Source organism: Chroicocephalus ridibundus, chromosome 8, assembly GCF_963924245.1.
Source record: "Chroicocephalus ridibundus chromosome 8, bChrRid1.1, whole genome shotgun sequence".
Taxonomy (NCBI): domain Eukaryota; kingdom Metazoa; phylum Chordata; class Aves; order Charadriiformes; family Laridae; genus Chroicocephalus; species Chroicocephalus ridibundus.
In genome coordinates, this window is record NC_086291.1 from 9,297,628 (window position 1) to 9,323,779 (window position 26,152).

At 47.1% G+C, this 26,152-nt stretch overlaps 1 protein-coding gene across 2 annotated transcripts; it reads right to left on the reverse strand.

Moving 5' to 3' along the window:
- Positions 1-582: 582 nt before the first annotated feature.
- On the reverse strand, positions 583-26,152 carry SLC5A9 (solute carrier family 5 member 9). 2 transcript variants are annotated; one of them, XM_063343481.1, is made up of 14 exons: positions 25,980-26,152; positions 24,496-24,567; positions 21,923-22,027; positions 19,916-20,080; positions 17,257-17,362; positions 16,623-16,703; positions 15,638-15,843; positions 14,694-14,829; positions 13,671-13,778; positions 13,338-13,488; positions 11,383-11,551; positions 10,594-10,809; positions 3,558-3,705; positions 583-1,591 (listed from the first exon to the last, which is right to left on the reverse strand). In XM_063343481.1, the coding sequence occupies exons 1-14, from the start codon at positions 26,106-26,108 to the stop codon at positions 1,383-1,385; spliced, it is 2,001 nt and encodes a 666-aa protein (XP_063199551.1). In that variant the 5' UTR covers positions 26,109-26,152; the 3' UTR covers positions 583-1,382. The 2 variants fall into 2 exon arrangements, with proteins under 2 accessions (XP_063199551.1, XP_063199550.1); XM_063343480.1 differs by having other exon boundaries at positions 583-1,588; positions 25,980-26,129.

Here is a 26,152-nt window from a genome sequence, read left to right on the forward strand (position 1 = left end):
GATGGATGGGTGACTGGTGGGGCTGAGATCTCCCTTATTCAAAGGAAATCTACTTTTTCCTCTTAGAAAAAACAGATGCTTGTATTGACCTGCATGAGCACAGCACGGGACCCATCCTGCACAGCTGGTTCAGTCTTCTCCATGGAAGCTGGGGATGAGTGGGGGAACCATGACCTGGACTCCCTGTGCCAGGTGGGCACAGAGCCTGGTTTCTTCTCTGCTTGCTGGATCATGGCGCCTTTTCTTCATCTTCATGGTGTTGTGCTTCACAGCATGCCCTCACCTTCCCACACAGCTCATGCCCCTCAGATGCTGGCGTGGACGGTTACATCCCCATGGGCACTTTTATCCTTCTCCAGGTGAGCATCCTAACCGCCAAAGATATTAACAGGGGGTACTGCCGTCTCTTCCTCTGCAGGTGGTTTAAAAGGTTGTGGCCATGCCACCATTACATGATGGTACCAAGATGGGTCAGAGAAGCCCAGACTTGCTCAAGAAACCAAGGTCCAGCCCTGGACCTGGCCGGAGGAGGATTATATCTTTTCCCTCCCACAGACAGGTCACCGTGGTCCCAGGGAGACCTTTGTGCGTCAGTGCAGGATATATAACCACAATAACCCAAAGTCGGAATTGGCTTTGTTACTAAGGCACCTTTATTGCTGGTAATGCTGTTAAGGGGCAGGACTGGCCCGATGAGGAAACAGGCTCAGGCTGTTGTGAGACCCACCATCGCGCAGCAGAGTGGGCAGGGTGGGGGGCTCAGGGAGGGCAGAGAAGCCCCTGTCCCTACTGCTGATGTCAAGTAGGGGATGGAGGGGGGTCCAACACAGGTCCTGGGGTGGCTGTGGGACCCAAGGTTGTCACTGTTGAGCTAATCCAGGTGTCCCACATTGACCCCATATGAATTTTGGCCATATGAAAAAACTGCAGGTAGCGCTTAAGTCTCCTTCCCCACACCAGTGTAAACCAGAAGTCCTTTCCCTAAGAGCACTGGTGCGAAGTCAGCCCCAAGCTGACGCATGAGCAGAGCAGGGAGCCAGCCAAGCCACAGCTGGGCTGTCCAAAGTCTTTGCTCCTTGCTGGGCACAGTTCTGCACCTTTAAAATGGACCCCAGGTCTCCTGACCCCCATGCTGCCCACAAGTCCCCTGCATTCTGGATGTGACCAGTTTTGGCCAGTTTCTTGACCACACCTTATCTTCTGGAGAAACCGAGCCCTGCAGTCATTTCCAGCAAGCGGTGCCTCCCGGGAAGGGCTGTGACAAGGCGTGCCGGCACCTCTGGGGACCGCCACCAGGGTCTCCATCACCCAACACCTCTTGCTTAGACATGAGGATGAGGAGTCCTGAGAGAAGCCAAAGCCACGTGCTGCCTGACCCCATCTCAGCCGAAATACGCCCACAGAAAGACATTAATGGTCAACAGGAGAATAGCATTAACGTTGCAAACAGTCTTCCACAGGGGCTTTTCCTCGATGCTGGTGAGTCTCCGCTCCAGGGCAGTTCTTTCCTCCTGGGACAGGGTGGGTGTGGGGCCAGTGGACAGACCGCAGAACCACAAGTACAGCGTTTTCCAGCAGGGAGGCTTGGCTGCTGCGAGAGATGGACCAAAAAATGGGTGTTATCGTCTAGCTGGGACTCTCCCCTCCCTCCTTCCACTAGTCTGGAGGTGCATTGACCAATCTGGAGTGGGGCTTGAGATGCACCTTGGATGGGAGATGCAAGATGACGACGGGAGATGGGAAGGGAAGGGAAAAGAGAAAGCTCTGCCTCAACAATGTACAGCACAGGCTGATTACAGTTGGATGATTGCAACACCAATCGTTCATTAGTTAATTAACAGACCTCATCCCCCTCCTCCCCAACCCAGCTTCCATCCACTTTCACAAATTTCTGACAGCGTGATGGTCCATTTAGAGATATCCTGGCTCATTTATTACACATGACATGCCAGGGGAAGTATGTGTTTTAATTGTCAGCCCTGTGCCTTGTGTATTTCACTGTTTGTTCTTTCCAAATATAACTTTTTTTGATATGCAGAATGCCATAAAGCCTTGAAAAAGGTGTTACCCAGCCCCCCCCCAAAAAAACCCTCATTAAACTGTCAACTGCTGTGTTTCACATTTCCTCTCCCATCATTACTAATTACCAAAATACCAAGACATTTGTTTATAAAAATCTGAGCTAGTTAACTATGAATTGATAAGAAATAATAAATAATGCTGAATGGCTGGATTCAACTTAAACCCAAACTTACTCTATTGGGAAAAAAATACTAAGAGATTTCTTTAGTTGCTCACTTCTGTTTAGCTTGGCTAAACAGTGTCCTTTGGAATGACCAGCAAAAGGAAGAAGTGAAGAAATCTTGTGTACGTGCCTTTCTTCTGTGATTTCTCCTCTGTAACCTTGGAAGGTTAAGCTCAAAACCAGAAAGCTGCATTTTTTTAATGGATTTGCAGAATAAACCTCTGTCCACTCTGAAAAGAACTTGCCTACGTAGCAACTCCTGACACTGTTCTGTCTCTTGACAGCTTTTTCAGTTCATCTGACTCTTTGCCTTCCTTCTATTAAATACCCTTGGTAGGACACACAGCTATTTAAGCAGCCTGGGTCTGAGTTTTAGCCATGGCTTATATCCTAAGGGAAGACGAAAGATACTATTGGCATAATGTAAATGAGAAAACTGACACTTGTAGATTTATCCTACGACATCCACAAAATGCACACATCTGCTCCCAGGGCCTCATGGCCCCTTCGGACTGTGGTGCTATTTTGATGCGGTGTGTTACAGCATCACTGACTGAGTTTGGCCAGTGGAGCCCGCACAGGGGTAAGGAGGAAGCGTCTCCAGCACTTACACAAGGGTTTTATCTCCTAGCAATGACGAGGACAGGAAGGCATGCTACTTTTATACGCTGAAAGTTGAAATTACAGAGCCTGCTGTGATGTTCATGACACTAGCGGTAGCTGCCGCTTTGGTTATGCCTGCAGTAGTGCTATGGAGCTCCTCAAGAGCATCTTGATGAGACAGACGAATAGATGCAGTGTCACGGCACAAAGCCCCAGCATCAATGGGGCGAGGAGCAGTGTTGCAGTGGCACAGACCTCCACCCTCCCAAGGGATGTCTGTAAGTTGCCGTTGACTGCCAGCTAATGAGTCCAGCGCACCATCAAGTGTCCAGACCTGAAGTGCTAAAATAACACTGTGGCTTGGGCAGAGCTGGACTGGTGCAGTTTGCCTGGGTAAACAACTTGTTCTAGGGAGGAGAAGGAAAAACATTTTACTGAATGGTGGGTTTTCTTTGTTTTTCAGGAATGGCAGCTCTTTTGAGTCATTCAGAGGATTGTGACATGAAGATAAATGCTAGAAGATATGTTGGGAGGACCAAGAACCACAACGTTTTGTCACATCCTCATAACCGGTATACCTGTAAATACGAGCCTCAGCTCCCGTGAATGCAACAGATGGCCTCTCATGAGCTTTAGAGGGACTTGCACGGGGTCTTGGCTGTGCGCCCCCAAGCACATGAGTGTGATTGTTCACAGCCCGTTATCCTACCTGTCTCTTCCTTATCACCTAAATCTGCGCTTTCGACCAAGTCACTCTCTCCGTTGGCTGGATTGATCTGTGCTTCTTCGCTCTTGTAAATTTTCAGGTCAATGGCAGGTGCTTTTCTGTGTCTTGTCCACCATGTCAGGCAAGCAAGCTGCAAAGTGGGACAGAGAACAAACAGGTTATTGCCTGCCAGTTGCAAACTGGCACGCCAGTCGCCTTCCTCTCTGGGGGGGCAGAGATCCAAGATGGTGCTGAGAGACCCATTCTGGGGTGATGGTTCCTCCCCCACTTTCTCTCACCTTCCATCTGCGCAGGTGCCCACACCCTGGAAAAAATAGGCTGGTACCATCCAGTTGGAGATGAAAAGCATGAATTAATCTAGTTTCTTTAATTCTGCTTTTTTAATTAACCTGTTCCATCCCTGTCTCTACCAGGAGTAACCTTTTAGTAGACATTGAAGAAGCAGCTTCCTATTTGCTAGGCTCATTTGATTGATTGACACGAGATAATGATCTGCATCCAGAATGGCGCCCTCCAACAGGGAACGGTAATAAAGTCAATTAAAAAAAAGAAGAAGCCAAGATAACCCTCTCTGGATACAGGCAATCACAAACAGCAATTGTACCCTCAGTAGAGAAAGATCAGTCAGGTGTTGGCATGCAGCTGTAGGGCCACAGGGGCAAAATGCAGTTATATGGCCACAGGGTCACGACACGTACATGGCTATGGGAACACTGGTATTTGAGCAGCTCCTTCTGTGGGACATAAGGAGGGACTGGAGGATCTTCTGTCTCATCCCAGTGGTCGTTTTATCGGAAAAGAAAACCCCACGTGAACATTAAACCCCACAGTTGGGGCAATCTCACATCAATGCGGCAACCTGCGCTTCCAAATGAGCTTATCTCAGGGCTCTTAGTGGGAAAAGTAGCAGTATTGTGTCTCTGCTCTGCAAGTATTGTGCCTCTCCAAGTATGAGTTCAAGAAGTACAACTATGTGAGCAGACGGAGCCATAACGGCAAATATCAAGTCACAATTCACAGGGAGGATTACACCATACATTAGACCAACAGGTGTAGTTACAAATAGAAAAAAATGAGCTCTGGGCACACATTCTAAGACTTGTCCATCCAAATGACTTTTCTCTTTTTTGTTTGTTGGTTTGGCTTTTTTTTCTTTTTTTTTTCAGTTTCAGTTTTCTCTGTACAAGGGATTGTACTCATTGTACCTCTCTCTTTAGTCTTTCAGTGAAAAAAATCACAGAAAGCCATGAAAGACGATCAGTCCTGGACAGGCTGCTGTGGCTGCAAACTGCTCTGCTTTACAAAAGCAGGAGGTCTGAAACTCTCATCCTAGGGCAAGTGTCACGGTTTAACCCCAGCCCGCAACTAGGACCACACAGCTACTCCCTCAATCGCTCCGGTTGGGATGGGGGAAGAGAATCAGAAAAGTAAAAGTGAGAAAACTCATGGATTGAGATAAAGACAGTTTAATAGGTAGAGCAAAAGCTGAGCACGCAAGCAAAGCAAAGCAAAGCAAGGAATTCATTAACTGCTTCCCATTGGCCGGCAGGTGTTCAGCGATCAACAGGTAAGGAGTGCTCCATCATGGTAATGGTACTTGGGAAGACAAATGCCATAATGCCAAATGTCCCTTCCCTTCCCTCTTCTTCCCCCAGCTTTATATGCGGATCATGATGTCACATGGCATGGAATATTTCTTTGGTCAGTCAGGGTCAGCTTTCCCAGCTGTATCCCCTCCCAACTTCTTGCTCACTCCCAGCCTACTCACTGGTGGGGTGGGGTGAGGAGCAGAAAAGGCCTTGACTGCTCAGCAACAACCAAAACCATCAGTGCGCTATCAGCACTGCTGTCATCCCGAATCCAAAACATAGCCCCACACCAGCTGCTAGCAAGAAAGTTAACTTCATCCCAGATGAAACCATGGCAGGCAAGGACGAAAGTCTTCTCCTCCCTGGGACACCGGGAATGCACAGAGGACATTAATCCTGCAAACCTCCCAGTGGTCCTTCTGCAGCTGTGGGGTGGGGTTAACCATCCCAGGGGCTCAGGTCTTTGAATTTAAGCCAGGCCTGCTGTCTCTTTGGCTGAAAATGGCACACCAAGCAGCTTGGTGGCATCGGCACCTCCTAACCTCTACGTGCTCTGGCCAAGCCAGGCAGCAAGGATCCCCGCTCATCAATCCCACTCAAATACAGCTGCCCAGGTCCACGGGTTATCCTCCCGCTCCAGCCCATCATCTGCCCTGCAGAAGAGCCACAGGATGGGACCGGGGCAGCGAAGCTGTGGTGGTGACAACAGGTCAGGCAAAGTCCCACATTTGCCTCATGAGCAGCTGCCTCCCTGCTCTGTCTGCATGGAAATGAACATCTCAAGTGGGTCACTTACAAAGTAACGTGAGTTTAATTTTTGAATCTTACACGCACAAATGTAGGCAGGAGTTTCCAGCTGACACAAAATGTTGCATAATTTCCAGAAGATTTATAGCTTTATTTAAATCATTTTCAACCAAGATGAGCACTGGGCAGGGCTAATCTTTCTTGTCACGATGTGCTAAATTGCTTTGATTTGATGATCCTCATCTTTCTCAAGGATTCTTTTTTTTTTTTTAATCACTTAGGAAATGTCACTGGAACATAGCAAAGTTTCAGGGTACTAAAGGATTTCCAAAACTTTTTTCCTTTTCCCTTGTCTTTCCTGTCTTCCCATTGCAGCAAAATCTGCAAGGGATGGAGTTTACCTGGGGTTCAGACTCTGCCAGACAGGAGCAATTCCCAGTTGAAAGCAGCACAGACACACAGGTAACCTCACCGCATGTCATCCCACCAACCCCCCCCAGGAGCTGGTGCTTTGACCATGGCCAGGCTGTTCAATAGAGCAAACCACCTCCCTAGAGGGCTCCTTGGTGAAGCCTCACACCCACGCTCCACCTTCAAGCTCCAGTGTGATGGGTTTTGGCTGTCTGAATTCCTTGAGGTCCCCGTGTCTCCTCTTTGCCATCACCAGAAAGACACGTGGCTGGGGCAGACCAACAGTACTGTGTGTCCATGGAGGCCACCACAGAACTGGCTACACTTCCCTGGCACAGACTTAGAAAGCGATGGGGACAGGGGACGCAGATGATGGCATGTATTCTGCATGCCTGGGGAAAGTGAGCAAATACATAAATATGGGGAACAAGAAAGATGGGGGAGCTGTATTAGCATAATTGACTTGGCCCTTGGAAATGCTGCTCGAGGCCACCATGCCCAAGGGCAGAGGCTGGCAGGGGGCTGTAGCCGGTTGGCGGGTCCTGGGGAGCCCTGCAGCTCCACTACCCACTGCAGAGCCATGCTCAGGGAGCCTTGTGTCCTCACCCGTTTCCTCCTCTATAAGTGCCTGGTTCCCACAGGAGCTGAGCATGTTTTGCTCTAAGTGGCACTAGATGATGCTGTGGGAGCTTCAGTTGCAGCACCTCAGAGTGCACAGTGTTGGTTCAGGTCAGCCAAAGCGGGCTTGGTGCTCCTCCTAGGCTATGCACCTAAAAGGGCCACCGCATCCAGATCTCAGGACACAAGGAAAACATCCCTGACCCCAGAGTACATCAGGTGGAATTGCCAGTCCATCAGCCTGTCCAGGTGAGCCCTGACCCCTGGGGAGGTGACCTGCTCTTGTAGCACTTGTGCTTTATGGGCTGTTCCTCTCCTTTTTCACCCTCACATTCTCCTTGGCCAAGGGAGTTTGCAAGAACTCAGCGAAGTTTTTCTTTTGTTGTTTGTAAACTAGAATAAATCCTTCTGTTCCAAAATGCCATCTGGCACCTGACAGTTGTGTTTCAGCTTCACAGTCTCAAATTTAATTGTAAGCTCTTTTGCAGGGTTTTCAAGGACGGCGTGACACAATATGGACTACCTACAATGAAGACATATGAACTCTGGAGCATACCAAACAAATTCCTTCCATACTTGTTTTCCAGCACAGCATCAATCACCACGGGGATGGGAGAGTGTCCAAAACAGCAGGAGAAAATGCTACAGCTTGCAGTTCTTGGATTGTAATTCATTTAAAGCCAGGCACATTAGCTGTACCACTCTAACTTCAGATACAAATCTCTTTTCTACTTTTGCCCATTTACTATCTGAAAAGCATTGAGATTCAATATTTAAAGTTGTCCAGTGTAGATCCTCAGCTGGTGTAAAGCAGCATAACTGTGCACAACAGCTGTGCCTGATCTTTGAAGGCAATGGAGCTATGCTGATTTACATCTGCTGAAGTATGATGGATCACTATAATTCTTTGGCTTTTTCTTTGGTGGCTTGTTTTTCTTTTCCTTTTGCTTGACAAAACAAATGGCGTAATTCCCAGCTCTGATACGGTGCCTTTCATCATTACATCTCAAAGCGCTGCACAGATAAGGGCTAGCAGAACTAGCTACGATTTTTATAGGGGAAATATCTGAGGCCCATAAAGTGAATTGACCAACACATGGGACTGAGAAGCACCAGAGCTTCAGATATCGTCGGCCAGGACACCCGCTTCCAGCCTCCCCCTCCCTGCCACTATCGTGGGGAACATACAGGCTCTTCACCGCAGCTTTGCCCGCTTGCATGCCAAAACCCAGCAACCCGAGGACACTAATGGCCAAACACAAAGTTCAGGTGCTAGTTTCTACCCAGAGGGTTAGAGCCTGACACGTGCATCCTGTTTTCTACCTCCTGCCCTTCCTTCCCAAAACCCTTCTGTCCTTGAGCCATCTCAGCACAACCACAGACTAACCTGAGATGAGGAGACGAGCCCTGCTTGCAGGACACCATGAGAAACCATGCCACCAGGAGCGATGGTACAAACCTACACCTGTGCTCATGTCCAGGGCAAAAGCTGGGGTGACTCTGACTGAGGGAAAATGAAAAATGTTGGGTTTAATGCTGCCCACTCAGATCCATGTCGACAGGCAGCAGCTCTGCAATGTTGCCACCTACCTCAGCTTAAAACCCACACCTTCACTTTGGCTGTTCTCTGAGGAACGAGGTCAGACCTTTCCTTTTGAAATTGGGAATAAATAGTAGAAGCTGAATGGAAATCAGACTAAAGCCAAATCGAGGCAGACTCTCACATTTCTACCAAGCTACAGGTAGCGGGAATTAACTACCTCTTACTGGCATAAATTGCCTGGCAGCCCATCTCATTTCCCTTGTGGTGGGAAGAAACTGAGGGTGGGAAACATGGGACATGGATGGTCATCACCATTATCAGATGATTGATCAGGGTCTCTGTGTCCAGCCTCTCGCTGCCACAGGAAATATCATTAATTCTTATTAATTTTCTTCAATAGATTCTTTTATACAGATGTCAACCCCTGAGCTCAGCTCTATGTGGGGTCCATAGGCTACCAAAAGGTTATCCTGAACCATCCCTCTTTAGAAAATGTCCCCCCAAAAGTCCAGCCTATGTTTGTTCATGGCCAGCACTGCCTTTTAGCAAGCTCTCCTCCCTCCCTGGCTCTCCAGACGCACCTGGGGGGACCAGCCACCACCCCTCCTCCTTTGGTCCTCTGGCATAACTGCAGACAGCTGTTTCAGACAAAGTCCTATCCTCCCTGACCATCCCATTGGCTTTCCTCCCTGGACTGCTTCCATCCTGAATTCACCATTTCTGAGCTTTGGCTCTTTGAAGAATATGTCAAATAAGGTCCCTTAAGTCATGCACCTATAAACTCACCTATTTCTACTCAAAATCTCCTCTAAGGAGTCTCTTGTCATTATAACCTCTCTTTCCCTAATGCTACTATAGCAGATCTTCATCCTGAACTCCCCCCCTTAAAACATGCTTTAAATGTTTTCATACCTCTGAGGTCAGACTAAAAAGCCCGTAAGTGTGCTGTGGCCGGTTTCTTCATTTCCTGAACTGTTGGTATGATGTTCGCTATTTGCCAGTGCTACGTTAATGCATCTTGTCTTGCTATTGCTGTGGGCAGGGAGCACTGCACATGTTTAGTTATCACAGGTCAGATGATGAGTGGGAACTCATTAAACCACAGTAATTAATTGCTGGCAACCATCTGGCCACCCCTGAGCAGTAGTGAACAACGTAAGCAGCAGAACTAATGGTGCCTCCTTGCCAGTATTTCTTTCTCCCATGTGGATCCTCTGATAGCTAATAAAAGCTGAGACTTTATCTCAAAGCAGACACAAAGACAGTCTTTCTCCCTCCCCCTTTCCTCTATCAGAGCACCTGCTTTCATTTAATCTTTAGAAGCTGGGTATCTTTGACACCACTAACATTCAATCAAACATTGATGGAACTGGTTAATACTTTACAAGTTACGAGGAAGCAACAGATAGGAAATGCTATGATGGCATCACCCTCATTTCCTCATGCAGTTAGACAGGAAAAAAATAGGTCTCTTAAATCTATCCAGTAACCTTTGTTTGGAAGTAGGTGGCAGTTTTTTTATATTGACAGCTGCTTTAAAACTTGGGACTGGGAAGAGTTGCTTTAAGGTTTTATTATATAAAGCCTCCCAACTCTGCACCATTTTAATGTGTTAAGTAAAAGAAAGTTGTGCCTGACTCAAAGTTATTAAACGTAATTGAGATCACATTGGGACAAAATGTTATTTTCCTAAATGCCCATGTTGCAAAAGATATTAATCTTGTTTGCCTGCAAGATTGATGCTGGCTTTGCTGAAACAGGGTAGATGCTACAATTAGATATATTTAATTCCTCCTCAGCAGTGCTCTGTAATATGATTTCATCTCCTTCCCCTCCTTTTCTTTCTGTTCCAGTGATGAAGGGCTGTGGTGTCTGCCCAGCTCTAGGCACAGCATGGGAACTCGCACTCAATTTGAAGCACTCAGTACCTCAGGAAGCATTAACACTATGCGACCTGGGGAATAGAAAGCTGAGGAGCAAGGGCTTCTTTGCAGCATATGCCTTACACGCCATTTCTTAACCATGGGAGGAAAAGAAAAGGACGGATTTCAGAGAGTTTTGGAAACCAAACGGGGGCTCTGAGAAAAGGGTGCCACTGCAAGTCACTTACCTTTTCCTCAGGGATCGGTGGGGTGCAGAGACTAATAAGGACAATGACAATCGCCGTGAGGACACAGAGGATGAGGGCAAAGTAGAGGTAGTGCAAGTCCTTTAGCACAGCTGGTCTTCTGTCCTCCTCACCACAAGACGGTGTGCTATAAATAAACTCAATAATCATCCGAACGAGACCAACAGCTAGCCCAACCATGAGGCCCCAGAAAGCACCCTGAGAAAAGGCAAACGTAAAGAAAAGGTCACTGCATGTTACCTTTGGTTAAAGTTTTCTCTTTTCTTTTCTTTTCTGCTTTTTTCTGTTCATTTCTGCTCTTTTCTTTTCTGCTCTTTTTTAGACCAAGGCATTTTATGCCTGATGGAAACCCACACCGATATGCATCAAAGGAGGATGTTTTCAGTTAAAAATCCTTAGTTTCTCTTTCTGCCCTTGAATGTGGAACAGATAGAGCACAGACAATGCAAGTCTCTTCCTAGCAACATGCCTCCAACTAGACTTTGACACATCATCCTAAAGCCCGGACCAACTTTGCCTTTTTCGTGCTTTCAAATGAGACTGCCAAGAAATACCATTTGCAGTGGCTTCTTGGAAGCAAACACACCTACGCTAGAGACTGGGCTAAGATCCACCAATGCGTGCCAGGGAAAGGCTGTCTAATTGGCACACTTTGGCCGGACTGGTTTTTGAGTTTAAAGTGTCTCAAAGGCTAGGTACTGAGGGGAGAGTTATGCATTTATTTTATCAAATTAAATATGTATATCAATTGGTTGTTGACACTCCACTTACAGACTCATTAATCCTCTTGCAGAAGATTGCCAAGATGAAGAGAGCTGTGATCGGTGGGGCTAGATAGCTGGTTATGGACTGAATGTAGTCAAAGAGCTTGCCGCTGTTGGCTGATTGAATGATCGGGATCCACAGAATACTGATGACTACAAGGATGAGGATGAAGACTCTGGAAGATGAGGGTAAAATTGTATTAGCTCTGCATGTAGTGGAGTCCACCTGAAAATGGACAAAACACAATTCCAATTTCTCTCAGAACTTCCTAAGAAAAAATCCACAGATCACTCTCAAGAACGTTTCCCTGTGTACACAGGGAAAGAGAAAATTATTCTCTTCTAGAAAGCCAATTCAACCAATTCCCAAATCCGGCTTCACAGATTTCAGAGTGAGCTGAGGTAGTACTTGCCAGTCAACGTGCATGAGAGAGCCACAAGGGCATGGTGGCTCCCACCGTGAGCAGTGCAAGACCTTCAACCTGGTGCGTCCTAGAGAGTGACATGTTCTTTGGAGGACTAGCTCTTGAATGCAACAGAGAGGGAGCTGGTAGCATGTGGAAGCAATCTTTCTGCCACCTTTCCAAGCAGGCAACACGCTCATTCTAGTGCCTTTGCCAAATTCATAGGGAAGACTGTGGCCAGTAGGTCGAGGGAGGTCATTCTCCCCCTCTACTCTGCACTGGTGAGGCCACAACTGGAGTACTGTGTCCAGTTTTGGGCTCCCCAGTTCAAGAGGGACAGGGAACTACTGGAGCGAGTCCAGCGTAGGGCAACCAAGGTGATTATGGGACTGGAGCACCTCCCTTATGAGGAAAGGCTGAAAGAGCTGGGACTCTTTAGCCTGGAGAAGAGAAGGTTGAGGGGGGACCTGATTAATGTTTACAAGTATCTAAAGGGTGGGTTTAAGGAGGACGGAGCCAGGCTCTTTTCAATGGTTCCCAGTGACAGGACAAGGGGCAATGGGCACAAGCTAGAACATAGGAAGTTCCGTTCAAATACACGGAAAAACTTCTTTACAGTGAGGGTGACAGAGCACTGGAACAGGCTGCCCAGGGAGGTTGTGGAGTCCCCTTCTCTGGAGATTTTCAAGACCCGCCTGGATGCAGCCCTGAGGGATGTGCTTTAGGCAATCCTGCTCTAGCAGGGGAGTTGGACTAGATGATCTCTAGAGGTCCCTTCCAACTCTGAAGATTCCGTGATTCCGTGATTCCAACTCATTTGCTGCTTACTAAAATTGTTGCTGGGGTCTCAGGTGCATAGCGTAACTCCTTCATCTTTGCACTGTATGTTATAGAGGTTTCTCCATATTGCTGAACAAGAGGCACTTCCCCTCTCACTACTCTACGGTGGTGGAGTGTGAGATTGCCTGCAGCCTTCAAGCACCCCACAGCAAAGTTTAGAACTTAATGCTCACGACTTGAGAGGAAAAGCACCACAAACATGCAGAATGCAAATTAAATTCCAATACCAGGAAGAGAACTTTATATGCCCCTGCTATAATGCAGTACCAAAGCTTGCTTGCAAAGGGCACCATAACTTATCACAGAGATAGAGAGCTGGGAGACCCAGCTCTCTGCACTTTTTCCTGAAAAAGAGACGTAATTGCAATGTTTCACTCCCGTCTGATGCAAAAATAACAATAACATGTTCTTAAAGATCTCTGGTGACAGTGACTCCAGAGCACCTTTGGCTTTTCTAAAAGTTACATTTAAGGTGGTATTTATGTTAAAGTTTGGAGAAGAGAGGCGATGATCTACCTAGCTCAGTGGTACACTCAGTGTTTCTCTTTGACCAGGTCTATCTGAGATGAAGCTGGAAAATTTAATGCTCTTTCCCAGGCTGCGTCCCTGCTCTATATTTTAGGCACCAGATTTTTCTCAGTGAGTCCAGACTGAAGAATGTAAATGCTGCACTCAAAACAGATGATGAGAGAAATGAGACATAAAGAAATGTAAGGACCTGCCCACAATCATCAGCTCCTGCTCTGAAGCCTTTCTGCGGATCCGCTGCCAGATGTCTATAACGAAGAGAGTGCTGCTGCTGTTGAAAATGGAGGTGAGGGAACTCATCAAGGCTGCCATCATCACAGCAATCATCAAACCCCGGAGCCCTGGGGGAGCAAAAAAGGGAAGAAAAATCAGGACTAGGCTTTTGGCCACTCAGCACTGTTTTTTCATCCCAATGTCTGGTAACTGCAGTAAGATTTACTCATCCTTAGGATGGATAAGAGCAGTATGACCCCCCCGTGCAGAGCATGGCTCAAGCCCACCTCCAAGTGTAAAGGTTTCTCACCATCAGGCATGAGTTCTATCACGAGTTTGGGGTAGGCAATGTTGGAACAACCCACCGCAGCACCACAGACCCTTTTACAGATGTCCGGGTCCACACAGCCCACTTCATCTGTAAGAGCCAGGAAAATGACAAGAAGTCAGCGTAAACCCTGTTGAGACACAGGTTCTTAATTCAAGGGAACAAATCCTAATGCTTTGCGTAAATTCGTATAAATTCAGAGGTGCAGCTGGAATACAGCTAGAATGAGTGAAGCTGAAAAGCATTTCACATTGCAAAATAAAGGTGAAACTTCAAGATGACATTTTGCAATCCTGTTCAGGCTACGGATATAACTCTCCTGGATGTTGCATAATTGTAATCCTTGATGATTTTCTGTTTGTGGGAACTGAGCTGTTTTCATGAACCCGTCAGCTGGGTCACCAAGGCTGGCTGGCTGAGTTACTCCTATTTGAGGAAATCTGGGAGAGAGGTACTTCAGACACTTACACTTTCCTCCAGGAGTGGTTCTCCTAACCAGGGTATTCTTCCTGGGAAGTGGCATGCTCTGGAGAAACCAGCAATCAGCGTTCCTTGGGAGACAACAGGAGGGGAACGCTTGCTTTTTCACAAAGGAGGGCCAATTTGCGTAATCCACCAGGAATTGCATGAATCTGTGTGGTAGATAGCTAAAACTCACCAAATAATGAAAGTAATCCACAGGACCTGAAGGACAACCTCAGTGCTTCATGTATTTCATTTCACTGATTTCCTCCGGATAGACAGATGTATGCAATGTCCATAGCATGGAGCTATATAACCCCAATGACAACATATGCTCCATATGGATACTCACAGTGACTTCTGCCACTGCAGGAGCACTGGAGGTGGAGGAAGGTCATGGGAACACTATTGTACAACAGGAATCTATAGGAGTATGCCTGCAGGACAGCAGTTTCTGAGGTGTAAAAGTGCTGGTGGACCTGTGTAGGATTAGTGGTCATAGCAGGTATAAAGCCCTGTGGCAAGGAACATGGGAAGACTTACCTGGGTAAAGAGCTCTGCTGATCATTCCTGGCATGACAATGAAAAACATAGGGAAGATTTTCAGATACCCTCCCAGCACCGATCCACCTTTGGCATGGGAGAGGTTCTTAGCAGACAGAGACCTCTGGACTATCACCTGCAATCAGTGCAGAAAGGGAGCAGAGTGTAAAACAGAAGCACTACAGGGAGAGAGGGATCCATCCTCTCTCTCTCTCATGGGTGACTTTCATCCAGCAGGATCCCAGGGTGTTTTGCATGCCAATGGCAACTTTCCCATCTCAGTTGACTGCAGCCTGCTGCCACTGCTCAGAGCTCAGTGCACAGGCTATAGGAGAGGGCAGTGTGGAAATTTCCTTTACAGGAATCATTTCGCCCTTGACTGAAATGAAGCCACCTTGAGGACTGGAGACAGCAGCTGTACAGCAGCAAGAGACAAGGAATGAAGCAGACTGTAGATGTTTTGGTAAAAGTTCATCCGTGGGTTTTCATAACTACCCCATCTTAAAGCACTAAAGCACCATGTCTTGAAAAACAAATACAGTTTTCCTTGTTTCTAGCTTGGAAAGGAATAAGAAACGCGAGACCTCCAGGAATATAAATGGCTTGTCTGGAGGTCTACACAAGGTCACTGCAGAGCCAGCTCCATATCCACATTTTCATATCCTTGTCATGCTAACTGCATGAAGACACACGGTACTCACCAGGTCACAGTGGGATAAAGACGGAAGAAAATAACTTGCTCTCTCTGCACTAAGAAGTGCACAAAATTAGCCGCTTGCTGAGAAGGTGGAAGGAGTGAGATATTCTGGTCTAGATTGGGAAAAAGGTAGTAACTCCTGCACAGTGAGACACAGTCATGTTTCAGCTCACAGATCCACAAACTGAGGAGTGGGCTGGAAGTAACAGCATGGTGGTTTGCCTGGAGAGGGAAAGACTTTATTTACCTGGTCAGTGCACCAGCACCAAAGAGCCAGCACGGAGAGGCCAAATATAAGGCCAGGCCAAGGAATGTCTCCTGTGACTGGATCCCTGAACAAATGAAAGGCATCTGCGCGTGGCAGGTGACAGGTCGTATTTGGGACTATGATCTTTGGTATTGCTGTGCTGTATTTCTCCTGAAGTCCTTCATACCAGCCAACTTTTTCAAATCCTGAAAAGAAAATGCCAGTGATTTAAGGCCTTGTGCTCCCTGCAAAGTTATTTCCTTATCTGAGTTTCATGATTACTTTTCTTTTCTCCTATCTCCCTCTCATCTTTCTTTTCATTCCACCCTCGCTTTTGGCAGTCAAGGTTCCTACAGGAGTCAGTTGGATTTTGGCCAGAGTCCTTGTGGTTTTAGCAGTGCATCCTGGAAGAGGATCAATGCAGGAAAATCTCCATGATCCTAATCCCCACAATGTCCTCAGCACCTAGTCTTTGCTCACACGCCCTCCAAGAGCTACAGCAGGAAGGTATGACATGAAACAAGATATATGTCTCTGTCTGTTTGCCAAGGCGGCTTAAAGCAAAGACCAATGATGGTCAGTTCCTTGTTGCTTTTTTACTTTTTTATAGTGCTCAGTTACACCCAGATGAATCCACAGTAACTCCCAAAGTCAACAGGGAAAGTCAGCAGAATTACTCCAAATTGACATGAGCACAGTGAGAGCTGAATTTGGCTCTAGGGATGCAGTGTTGCAAGCTTTTTGGCAGCTCCAGGTAGACCCAAACCAGCAAGGTGAAGTTATCCAGAACCTCACCTCCATACAGTTACTGCAAAGGACGAAGCAAGTATGACTTGTTGGTGAATGAGAGTTGTGCTGGCACCGCTTCTGTGAGTGGTTAAAACTCATTTCTGCACCATATATGAAAGGGTGAGGTATCCTGCTAAGGTCTAATGACCTTGGGATCATTAAAATAGCGTATGACACCACTGCAGGTTCCCCTTACCTATGAACATGAGGACCAAAGCTCCCAACACCATGATCAGGGTCTGCAGCGCGTCTGTGTATATCACAGCTGTCAAACCGCCTGTCAGGAGAACCAGAGACAACAGGCAGAGGGCATCACCATGTACAGTGAAACAGGTACCTCACCCAGGTAAAGGTTTTCCCTGGCCCCAGCCCTGTGATTTCAGGACAGACCCACTGGGAGAAGTTGGCATTGAGCTGCTTCCCAGGACCCTATAGCTGTCACAAGCCCTCCCCTGAGGAACGGCCTGAAGGGCTTGTCCACGTTCATGAGAGGACTTGGAGGCAGCTCAGCATCTTAATATCTAAAGATGCTAATGCAAATGTGGGCAGCGGTAGCTATCTGCACAAAGGGAGATGGGAGCCTTTTGCAGTATTAGAAAATTCTCTAGAAAACAGTGATGTTCCCCCCACACCAGTTTCCCTGGGTCCAGGAGGGGAGAGGGGAATAGCCAGAGGTCTCCAACAGCTAGGAGTGACAGGGCAGGTACTACCAGCAACCGGGGGAATCTCTCCCTCAGACCAGGACCTGAATACTTCCCCCGATGTAGAAAAGGGGAAACTTACATCCTAGGCTCCAGTTTATAATGTTTCTTTTAAAATCAGCTCTTTACCAGCTATGGTGTAGACAGCAGTCACCGCTAGCAAGACCACAGTGGACAAGTAGAGGTTCCAGCCCAAAGAGATTTGGATGAACAATGCTCCAGAAAAAATGTCTGTCTGGAATAAGAAAAAACAAGGGCAGTCTGTCGTTAGTAGTGCTTTGTGCAAGTGAAATCTAATAAAGCAGCCTGCAGCCCTCTGCGGCTGAAAGCATTGACGAGGGAGGACACCACGAAGGTGAAGTGGAAGAGGAGGAGAGAGCACGGGGCTGTTGGCTGTGAACCTTCCTGTTCTTGGTGCAAGGAAAAATCTTTCCTCCAGGTGAGAGCTCTCAGCATCTGGGACCTGGGGCAGCAGGAGGATGGAAATCAAGGTACCACCATCAAGGGACTACAAAGCAACCAAAAGACTATCTTACAGGAAGCCTTCATGGCATGTAGCCCTCACTGGCACAGACAGGTTTTGGGGGAAACTGCCTCTCCTTTTGCTGACTGTGAAGACATCCATGGGAAGCAAGAGACCAGGTATCCACAGGCAGAGGCAGGAGGGGAAGAGGGGGCAAACAGCAGAGACCAGGTTCTACCCCAGACTACATCCTGGTGGCCTTATGGCCAGAAGACACTCCAGCTTGAAAGACCCCTAAAGAATCTCTGACTTCTTGTGCAATGATTTATTTATCTGGAAAGGTCAACAGCTTGCTTTTCTAGCCATGCAGTTCAGCATGCTAGAATTACTCCAGAAAAACAGGTTATACCTGCTGATGAGCTCACTAGAAATACAGAAACCCCCATTGGCTTTGGTTTTTTGGACCTACTGTCAGAGAGAGTGAAACCAGAAACTAGGTGAAACCTGGAATTATACAGATAACATCTTTCAGATAGAGTAGGTGATGTGGGAGATACGTATGTTGGGAAATCAATCTGAAGGACACCTGCAAATCTGGTATTGGTTCAGATACAGGTAAAGACATTTGCCAAGGGCGACAGAAGGGATGGGGCAAGATTTCTGTTTGCTGTGCCTGAAATAAGCACCTAAAAATCAAGCACCCAGTGCAACTTCTGACCTCTGCAGCCCCGAGACAGGACAACACAGGAGACACTGTTTCTTCTGGGTTTTTTCACTTCCCAGCAGGACATACAAACACCTCTGCAGCCATGTCCTTTGACAACTCTGTTTACTGCGATCTCTGTTTTTCTTTGCGAGCAGGGAAGACTCTGCAATGCCCTAGTTGCTAACCTATGTTTGGTCAAAAAAGCACTGGGAGAAAAATCCTTCTTGTAACCAACTGCCTGCTGTCCAGCCAGCCGCTAAATGAGCTCTCCACAAACAACAGCACTGCTTAATAGAAAGCACCTGTCATGCCCATAAACTCCACCAGCCACATCCGTCAGCCACGCGTGAATTAGCTGCAGAGAAGAGAAACCACTGAGATGAAACAGCAATGACTGAGGCCAGGGTCCTGCTCTGAAAGGTATTGGCAAATACTGCTCTGCTGAAGGTCGTTTTGACAGACTGGTGTGTTTTCTGCACCTACATTGGCTGTGCAGCTGTGCGCACTGTGGCGCTGTGGCAGGAGAGATCTTCCATTTACCCCTCAGGTGCCCAGTTCTACTCCAAGCGCCTCTTTGCAAGACCTTACTCTGGGCTGTGCTTCAGTCCTGAAGACAGCAGTGGCAGCAATTGGTGACATGACCAAGAGCTGGCAATTGAGGGAGGAAATCTATCCCATACTCCCAGCCTGGAATTCCTTCCAGGACCCGAGACATAATAAGGCTGGGAGAAGGGCCCTGAAGCCAGCTGCAAAAGGCACATGGGTGCCTCATCTACAGTCAGTGTCATCCAGGGCAATTCGATGTCTAAATATTTCAATAGGGTCTAGTCAAACTGACTCGTACTGGCCATGGGACAATCAGCTGGAGACAAAGGACTGACATTTTCAGTCCCTGTAATGGACTCGCAAATGCGGTCCTCTCCCTCCAAGGGCACAGGTCGTTCTTAGCAAATCTCTGAGTGTAAGTTCTGCCTCTTTATGAATGGAGTTTAAATGAAGTAAAATACCCAATAGCTTACATTGCTTTTTGGCCACCAGCAGGGTACAATGCTACAAGCACTCCAGGAAGGTTGCTGAGTTTTGTCTTAAGCCAGAACCTACCTCCCTTTCACCATACCCTTTTTATACAGATGGCAGAAAGAGAGAGGAATAACCATAACAAACCTAATGCTGAAAACTCAGCTACAAGAAAAACAGCAGATTTATGATAATTTAAGAGAACGTCACATCTACAGGATGCAGCCAGCCAGATCCTCAGGTGGGGTAATGCTGTAGTTCCCCTGTCTATATTGGCTAAGGTTTGATCTGATAGAAGAGGAAAAGCAGGCAGACAGCCTGTGGTACTTATACTGTTTAGTAATTAGCTGCCATATCCCTGTAAAGTTCTCACTGTGCATTGCTGTTTAACGAGGGCTTGCCCTCTTAGGGGAGGTCTCCACGATCAATACAGAGGCAGGTATTCACTTGAGCAAAGCAGCGCACTCACACACTGCTACTGTTTCTGGTAGCCGAGCTGGTCCTTTCAAGGACATCTGTGTTATCTCTGAGCAGCCCTGCATCGTACCAGCATGGCCCACCCCAGCCCTAGACACAAGGGTCGTGTTCAGTTGGATACATACGGATATCTTGGTGAATATATAGAGAATGAGGGACAGTACGGACATGTAGATTTGTATCCTCTGCCCTCCAAATCTCTTCTGCAGGTACTCAGGCATGGTGACCACTCCCGCTGCGATGTAAACAGGCACAAAGATCCAGCCGAGAGCCAGAAGCGCCCAGGTAGCCTGTTAAGGAGACAGAGAAAATAAAGGCACATGATTCAACACCTGGGAACATCCTCTGCCCTTTCAGTGGACACCCTAAGAAAGCAGAAGGGTACAGTGCCAGGCAATATATTTGGGAAGGAGTTTTGACTTTTTCTCCCTGCTCAGAAGATGACAAATGGAGGAACTATTACAATATAATTAGAAGCTTTTGAAATTATCCTCCTAAGCCCTCTGTCTCTCTGTCATGAGTGGCACATCCTGTTCCATCTCCTGGTCTTTTGGGCAAGATGGTGTACTGTGTTGCTCTGGATCTCTGAAAGATGGTGTTGTTTTTGGTGGCCTTTGAAATGACTGATGCTGTGGCAGTGAAGAGTTAAGCGATTCAGAGAAGGACGGGAGCATCTGTTTGTTGCTTGATTAGCAAGTGATGAGGCTGAGGCAGCAGACTGTCCCTGCGGAGCATAAAAATAAGCAACAGCAAGACTCTGCCGGGATGTTCTCCTTGCAGGCTGATGCAGATGTGCTTCTGTCGCTGGTAGATAAAGGGACAGTTCATTTGCTTTGCCACAGGTGAAGGGTCTTTTGGAAGGTGTAAAGACATCTCCCATCACATATTTCTTCTCTGAAACCCAGCAGAAGCCCAAACAGGAGATCTTGAACAGTAATAAAAGCCACTGGATTATCAAACCTCACCTCCTGGCTGTCTCAGGCCATTACCTTTCATCTAAGTACCTTACATTAGTCCAGATTTTACTTTGATCAGTTATTTAAGTTATCAGAAATGAAACTGAGCCCTACGAGTGGAGATTGTGAGTGATCGAGGAGGACAGCCACGGCAGAGACTGGCTTAGGTAAAAGATTCTCATATGATTCCTGCAGCTGAGTGATGTCCCATGACAAAGGGTGAGAATAATGGCATATCTAAGGTCCCTTTCCAATCTGAAAGAAACGAATATAAACTAATGAAATTAGATTTACCCTGACATAAAATCTTGTCTTCATGGGCTTCTAAAATGACTTGAATAAATTTATCTAAAGTACTGCAATATCGGTATGTCCTACGTGCACCAGGCTGAACACAGGCTCTGGTTTCTTCACAAAAGACTCAGAGGTGATCTTAATGGTTTAGAAAAAAAACAGTGCAGTGAATAGATATCCCAGGAAAGAGCTTTTGGTGGGCCCTGCCCGTGCTTGGCAAGTAGCCGGCACTATTAGCAGTCTCTGCTGATATAGACAAGAGATTTAGAGTTAGGTGAGTGATGTTTATTGTGAGGCTGGCACTAATCTCACTCCTCATCACTGCAGCTGAGAAATTTCATTAGCATCACACACAAAGGGCCTGGTTTTCATGCTCCGTGTGGTGTCAGTGGCAATTTTCCAGGCCACTTCAATAGGGCAGAATGAGACCTGCATTCGCACCCAGATGTTCACCCCAGAGACGTCACATTTTGGCAGCTGACAGGTGAATGCAGTGTTGCTGATTCTCATAGCTTTACACCGAATTTAGGAGCACATGCTGCTTTTTTTTTTTTCCAAATCCCTGTACCCAGAATCCTGTTATTATCCAAGTACCTTTTCAACATTCATTATCTTTTATTTTAATCTTGATGAGTGCAGGTTAAAGCTTAAAAATATGGCCACGTGCTTCTGGGAAGGTCAAAGAGCTAATAATTTTAGTGGATTCCACTTCAACTAAAATAGAAGTCTCATGGTTTTAAGGCTGCCTCAATGTCTAAAGGTTTCTCTCCTGAGGCTTGCAAACTTGGAGTTGCCAATACTGTTAGCATCTGATTTTGGAGACAAACCCTGAGTCCCTTTGTAAACAGCGACATCTTAGTTGACAACATAACTGACTCTTACGTTCCACTCAAAGCCCCCAACGGCAAGGCCCCCAGCTGCTCCAGTGCCCGCCAGGCCGATGAATAAGCCACTGCCCACGTTGCTTGACATCAGGGATGCTCCAATCTGAAACACACGGCACAGGCACAACACCCAGAAAGTCACCTTGAGGAACTTCTGTATCAGCCCAAGCACTTCCTTCCCCCCAGCACTCTCTTTCCCCAGAGCCTCACCTCCTTGTAGGTAGTAGCTGGATGCTAATGGAGAGTTGGGTTTGCCTTCTAATGAAAACTACTTTTTTATGTCTTAAAGTGGGTGTCCCTGCCCCCTTCCACCGCCCCCTACTCAAATGCAAGGCTTAATCTCGGAATCGGGGTTCACTTTGTCAGCGGTTCTCCTAAGATATACAGCTGTTATGTGGACTGCAGTGGGGTGAGGGAAGTCTGGTGGCAGCCACAGATACCTCGGTGTCCATGAAACAGTGTTCTCCAACCTTGCTGACCCTTTCTCTACCTCTCCGTGTCTTCCTGACAGCCCAGCCTCTTTTAAGTCTTGCGCTGAACATGCGTGTGCTGGTTTATGCAGCCAGGGTGACAGGAGTGCTCTCTTGGAGCTCCTCCTAAGGGAGGAGATTCCCGAATCACAGCAGGGACAAGGTTAGAAACCTGCAGGCCTTTTGTGTTTAATGTCTACACATAGGTTCAAAGATATTCAGCTCTGCAGTAGGCTGGAAAACACAAACACCTCAGGTTAACTTTAACTGCAGGCATGGTAGGCTGTCCCTACCGCGGCTCATTGACACCCTAATTGGAAGAATGCAAGCTCCAATGCACTTTAAACAGGGCAAAGACTGTCAGACTTAATTACTGCTTTTATTTGGCATAAAGCCTCACCTTCTTTCTGTATGCCAACGCCAAATCTCTCTCAGGGTCAAATGAGAAGTTACACAAAGGACAAGTCTAGCCCTTCTGTCTCCAGAGAAAGTTTGCTTTTAGCCACATCACCTACAAGGAGCTTTCCTCTCCTTAGGACTGCTACATACGAAGCAAGGAATGATGGAATTTGATCTGCTTCTCACCTTTGAGCAAGGTAAAACATTAATACGGCATCGACACCCACACTGATTCCTGCCAACAGCTCTGCCTTCTTGTCTGTCTAAGAAAACTCTTGATTAGAGATCCGGCTGCTGCAACATGAATTTGCAACTGAGGTGGGGACTGGTGCTCTCAAGAAATGTAAACAGTTTTCCTGATATCTATATCAGACACAGAAGTACAGAAGACACATTGCATGGGAACAGCAATGTAATATCAGGGTTTAGTTGAGGCTGTCTAACACACAGCAGAAATCTGCCACCCCTGTAAAAAAAAACAAAAAAACAAAAAACCCAAAACCAAACAAACATGTAAGCCAGTCGTGTACTCAAGGTGAAGGCCATGAGGAGCTGAGCCTGCAGGAGTGCTGCAGAGGTGGAATCAGCTCTCTGACAAACAAAATTGAAAAGCGAACAGCATTAGAGGTTGCTTTGAGCCTAGAATGGGACGTCAGAAGAGCCAGGAGCCAACCTGGACACAACAGACTCTGTGGTCACCTGTGGCTGGAGCCAAAAACAATGAGAATGTTGTTGGGTTTGTTTGTGGGTTGGTTGTTTTGTTTTGTTTTTTAAATAAAAAATGGTGTTGGGGAAAAAATGTTCCATTTTAGTACCTTTTAATTTTTCCCCTCCTAATTAGAGAAAACCATCAAGCTGAGCTTTTCCATTAAATGTCACTTGGCCGAGACAGAAGTATAAAGAACATTTAAGAAATAACAGATTTTAGAGAGGCGTATGTGTCTCTGATGGAAGAGGTTGAAAATCTAGCCTAGTGAATTTATGGGCAATGTACATCCAAAGGCAAAAAAGAAAAAAATACAGTGTTTTGGTTGAGAAGCGCATTCCGTTACCCACGACTCACTGGAGAGATATATGGTGCTAGAGTCTGGCACTGGCTGAGAAGGATCTTTATTCCTGTGGCGTTTATATTCCTTTCAAACTTTAAATTATCTTTATATGTACCTTTCACTCTCAAGAAAAGGTGCCTTCAATAGATTTTTTTTTTTTCCTTCATAGTGAAGATTTATACTTTGGTGGTTTGAAGTTTATATCCTTTACATCGTTAGTCAATAATCTCAACTTTACTCTAAATAGCAAGGCCTCAGAAAGTCCTGGGCTTTGGGATTGTTTTTTCTTCAGTCTCTAAATGCTTTTTTACGGGATAGCACATTCCTAGATTACCTAATGCTCTCTTGGCTTGGGGACAATGGTATCTTTGGCGGGTGGGCGCCAAAGAGTTTCAAACCCAGCTAGGCAGTCAGCGCTCCATCACTTCCATCAATGTCAACATTTTTATTGCTGACTTCAGCAGAGAAATTAAGAGTTGAAAAAACACGAAGATGCTGAACTATCCTTTTGGCCCCGCAGCTCCACACTGTAGCCCCTTAGCAAAGCTACACAGGATGATTCATGGTGGATCCTCTTCATTTCAAGACTCCAGTCAAAACATGCATGGACGTGCTTTCGAACCACTAGAAACAGAGGGATGCATTTCACTCACAGGCCACCAAGTCATGGATCGTCCAGCTAGGAAATAGCCTCCAATGGTCCCCCGGCTTGCTCGTATCGATGACTAGAAGAACAGGAAAAAGAAAAGTGTTTTCCTCCTTTTACCCACCCTCAAGTCAGACCCAGTGCCCATCCTGGTAGCCTCGAAACATCCTGTCAGCAGCCTCGTGCACCACCCTAGCCCTGCTGCCTTGGGTGTCACTGCAGCCAACTGGCTCCCCCTACTCAGAGCAGCACAGGCAGGTAGTGCATGGCTCTGACGCAGGCTGAAGCAGGGCATTTGTAAAAAGTATCTAATTTTGAGAAATATAGGGGTTTGTCTGCTCTCAGACATGTGAAGATATGTGTTTGCAGCTCCAAGAAAGGTTGCCCACCTTCCGACAATGGTACGCACTAAGAGGAAGCATTTTCCTCCTCGCTGTCCCACACCCCCAGCAAAGGCCTTCAGAGTCAAATAGGCACAGGGGTGAGAATCAGAGCAAGACCTTGGGATGCCATCAAGGACTGCATTTGGCCATGACATGCAGGTGCACTCCAGGATGGCCAGCAATGCCCTGCTGCAATTCCTGCTGCCTTGCCACTGCTGTGGATTCAGAGTTTACAGCTGCCCTACACTTCCGTGGTCACATCACACGGCCCCGTCAAGGAACTGCACGAGAACCGCAAGGGTTTCAAGAGCAATAGAACATCCATAGGCCAGCAAACCCCTCCGATGTGACTGAGGCTGACTGTGCTTGCTGTTTGCAGCAACCAGCAACTTGCAGTCAGGCACCATAATAAAATGGTTTGCTGCAAAATGCCTACGTACATGGCAGCACCCAGGCTGGTGAGCAGCTCTGCCACCAAGCCAGAAGAAGCCTGCTGAATGTCTCAGCATCAGCTCCAAAAATTGTTTTGTGTATCTGTTAGGTAAGCCGGACTTCATCCATTGCTTCTGCCTCTCTTTGTGCAGGTTTCTGCTAGTCCAGCTTTGGAAAGAAACTGCTTGTACCTATTTAATGGCTTCTCCTTGAAGGTACCAATTGGGAAAGAAAAAAAACACTTCAGCCAACCAGAACAGTATAGGTCTCTCTGAAAAGGCCTTTGCAAAGCAACATGAACAAATAATTAACAATAACCTTTTCAAAGCTTTTTCAAGTCCCATTTCAGTCTTCGCCACCCCAACCCTCATGTTTATTTTGCTCCCTGCCTGCCCACACCCCCATGTGAGACTACTCTGCAGCATGGGCAGTAGACATCATCTCCAGAACAACCTCCAGGGAATGACATCTGGGTTGTCCCCATGTGGAGGTGGGGGGTGAGGGCTCGCAGGAAGATCACCTGTCATCCCCAAACATGCTCAATAGGCTCTGGGTTAACGGTGTGCACAGAGGCTGACCTTTGCTGGCAAACACCTTTGTACCCAAGAGGGGCCTGGGGAGGATCAAAGGCTCTTCACCTCAGGCAGACCTAAACCCCGTCACCTTGGGGACTTACCCATATCCCAACGGCGAGGACAAAGGCGAAGTAAATAACCACGACGATGATGTCTGCCACCCCAAAGGCTGCTGTTGTGTCCCCTGGCAGCGCGGGCAGCTCCGTGGTGGCTGAGGTCGGCTGGCTCATGGCTGCGGGCGAACTGCTGATTTTCTCTTTCACACTGGACTTTG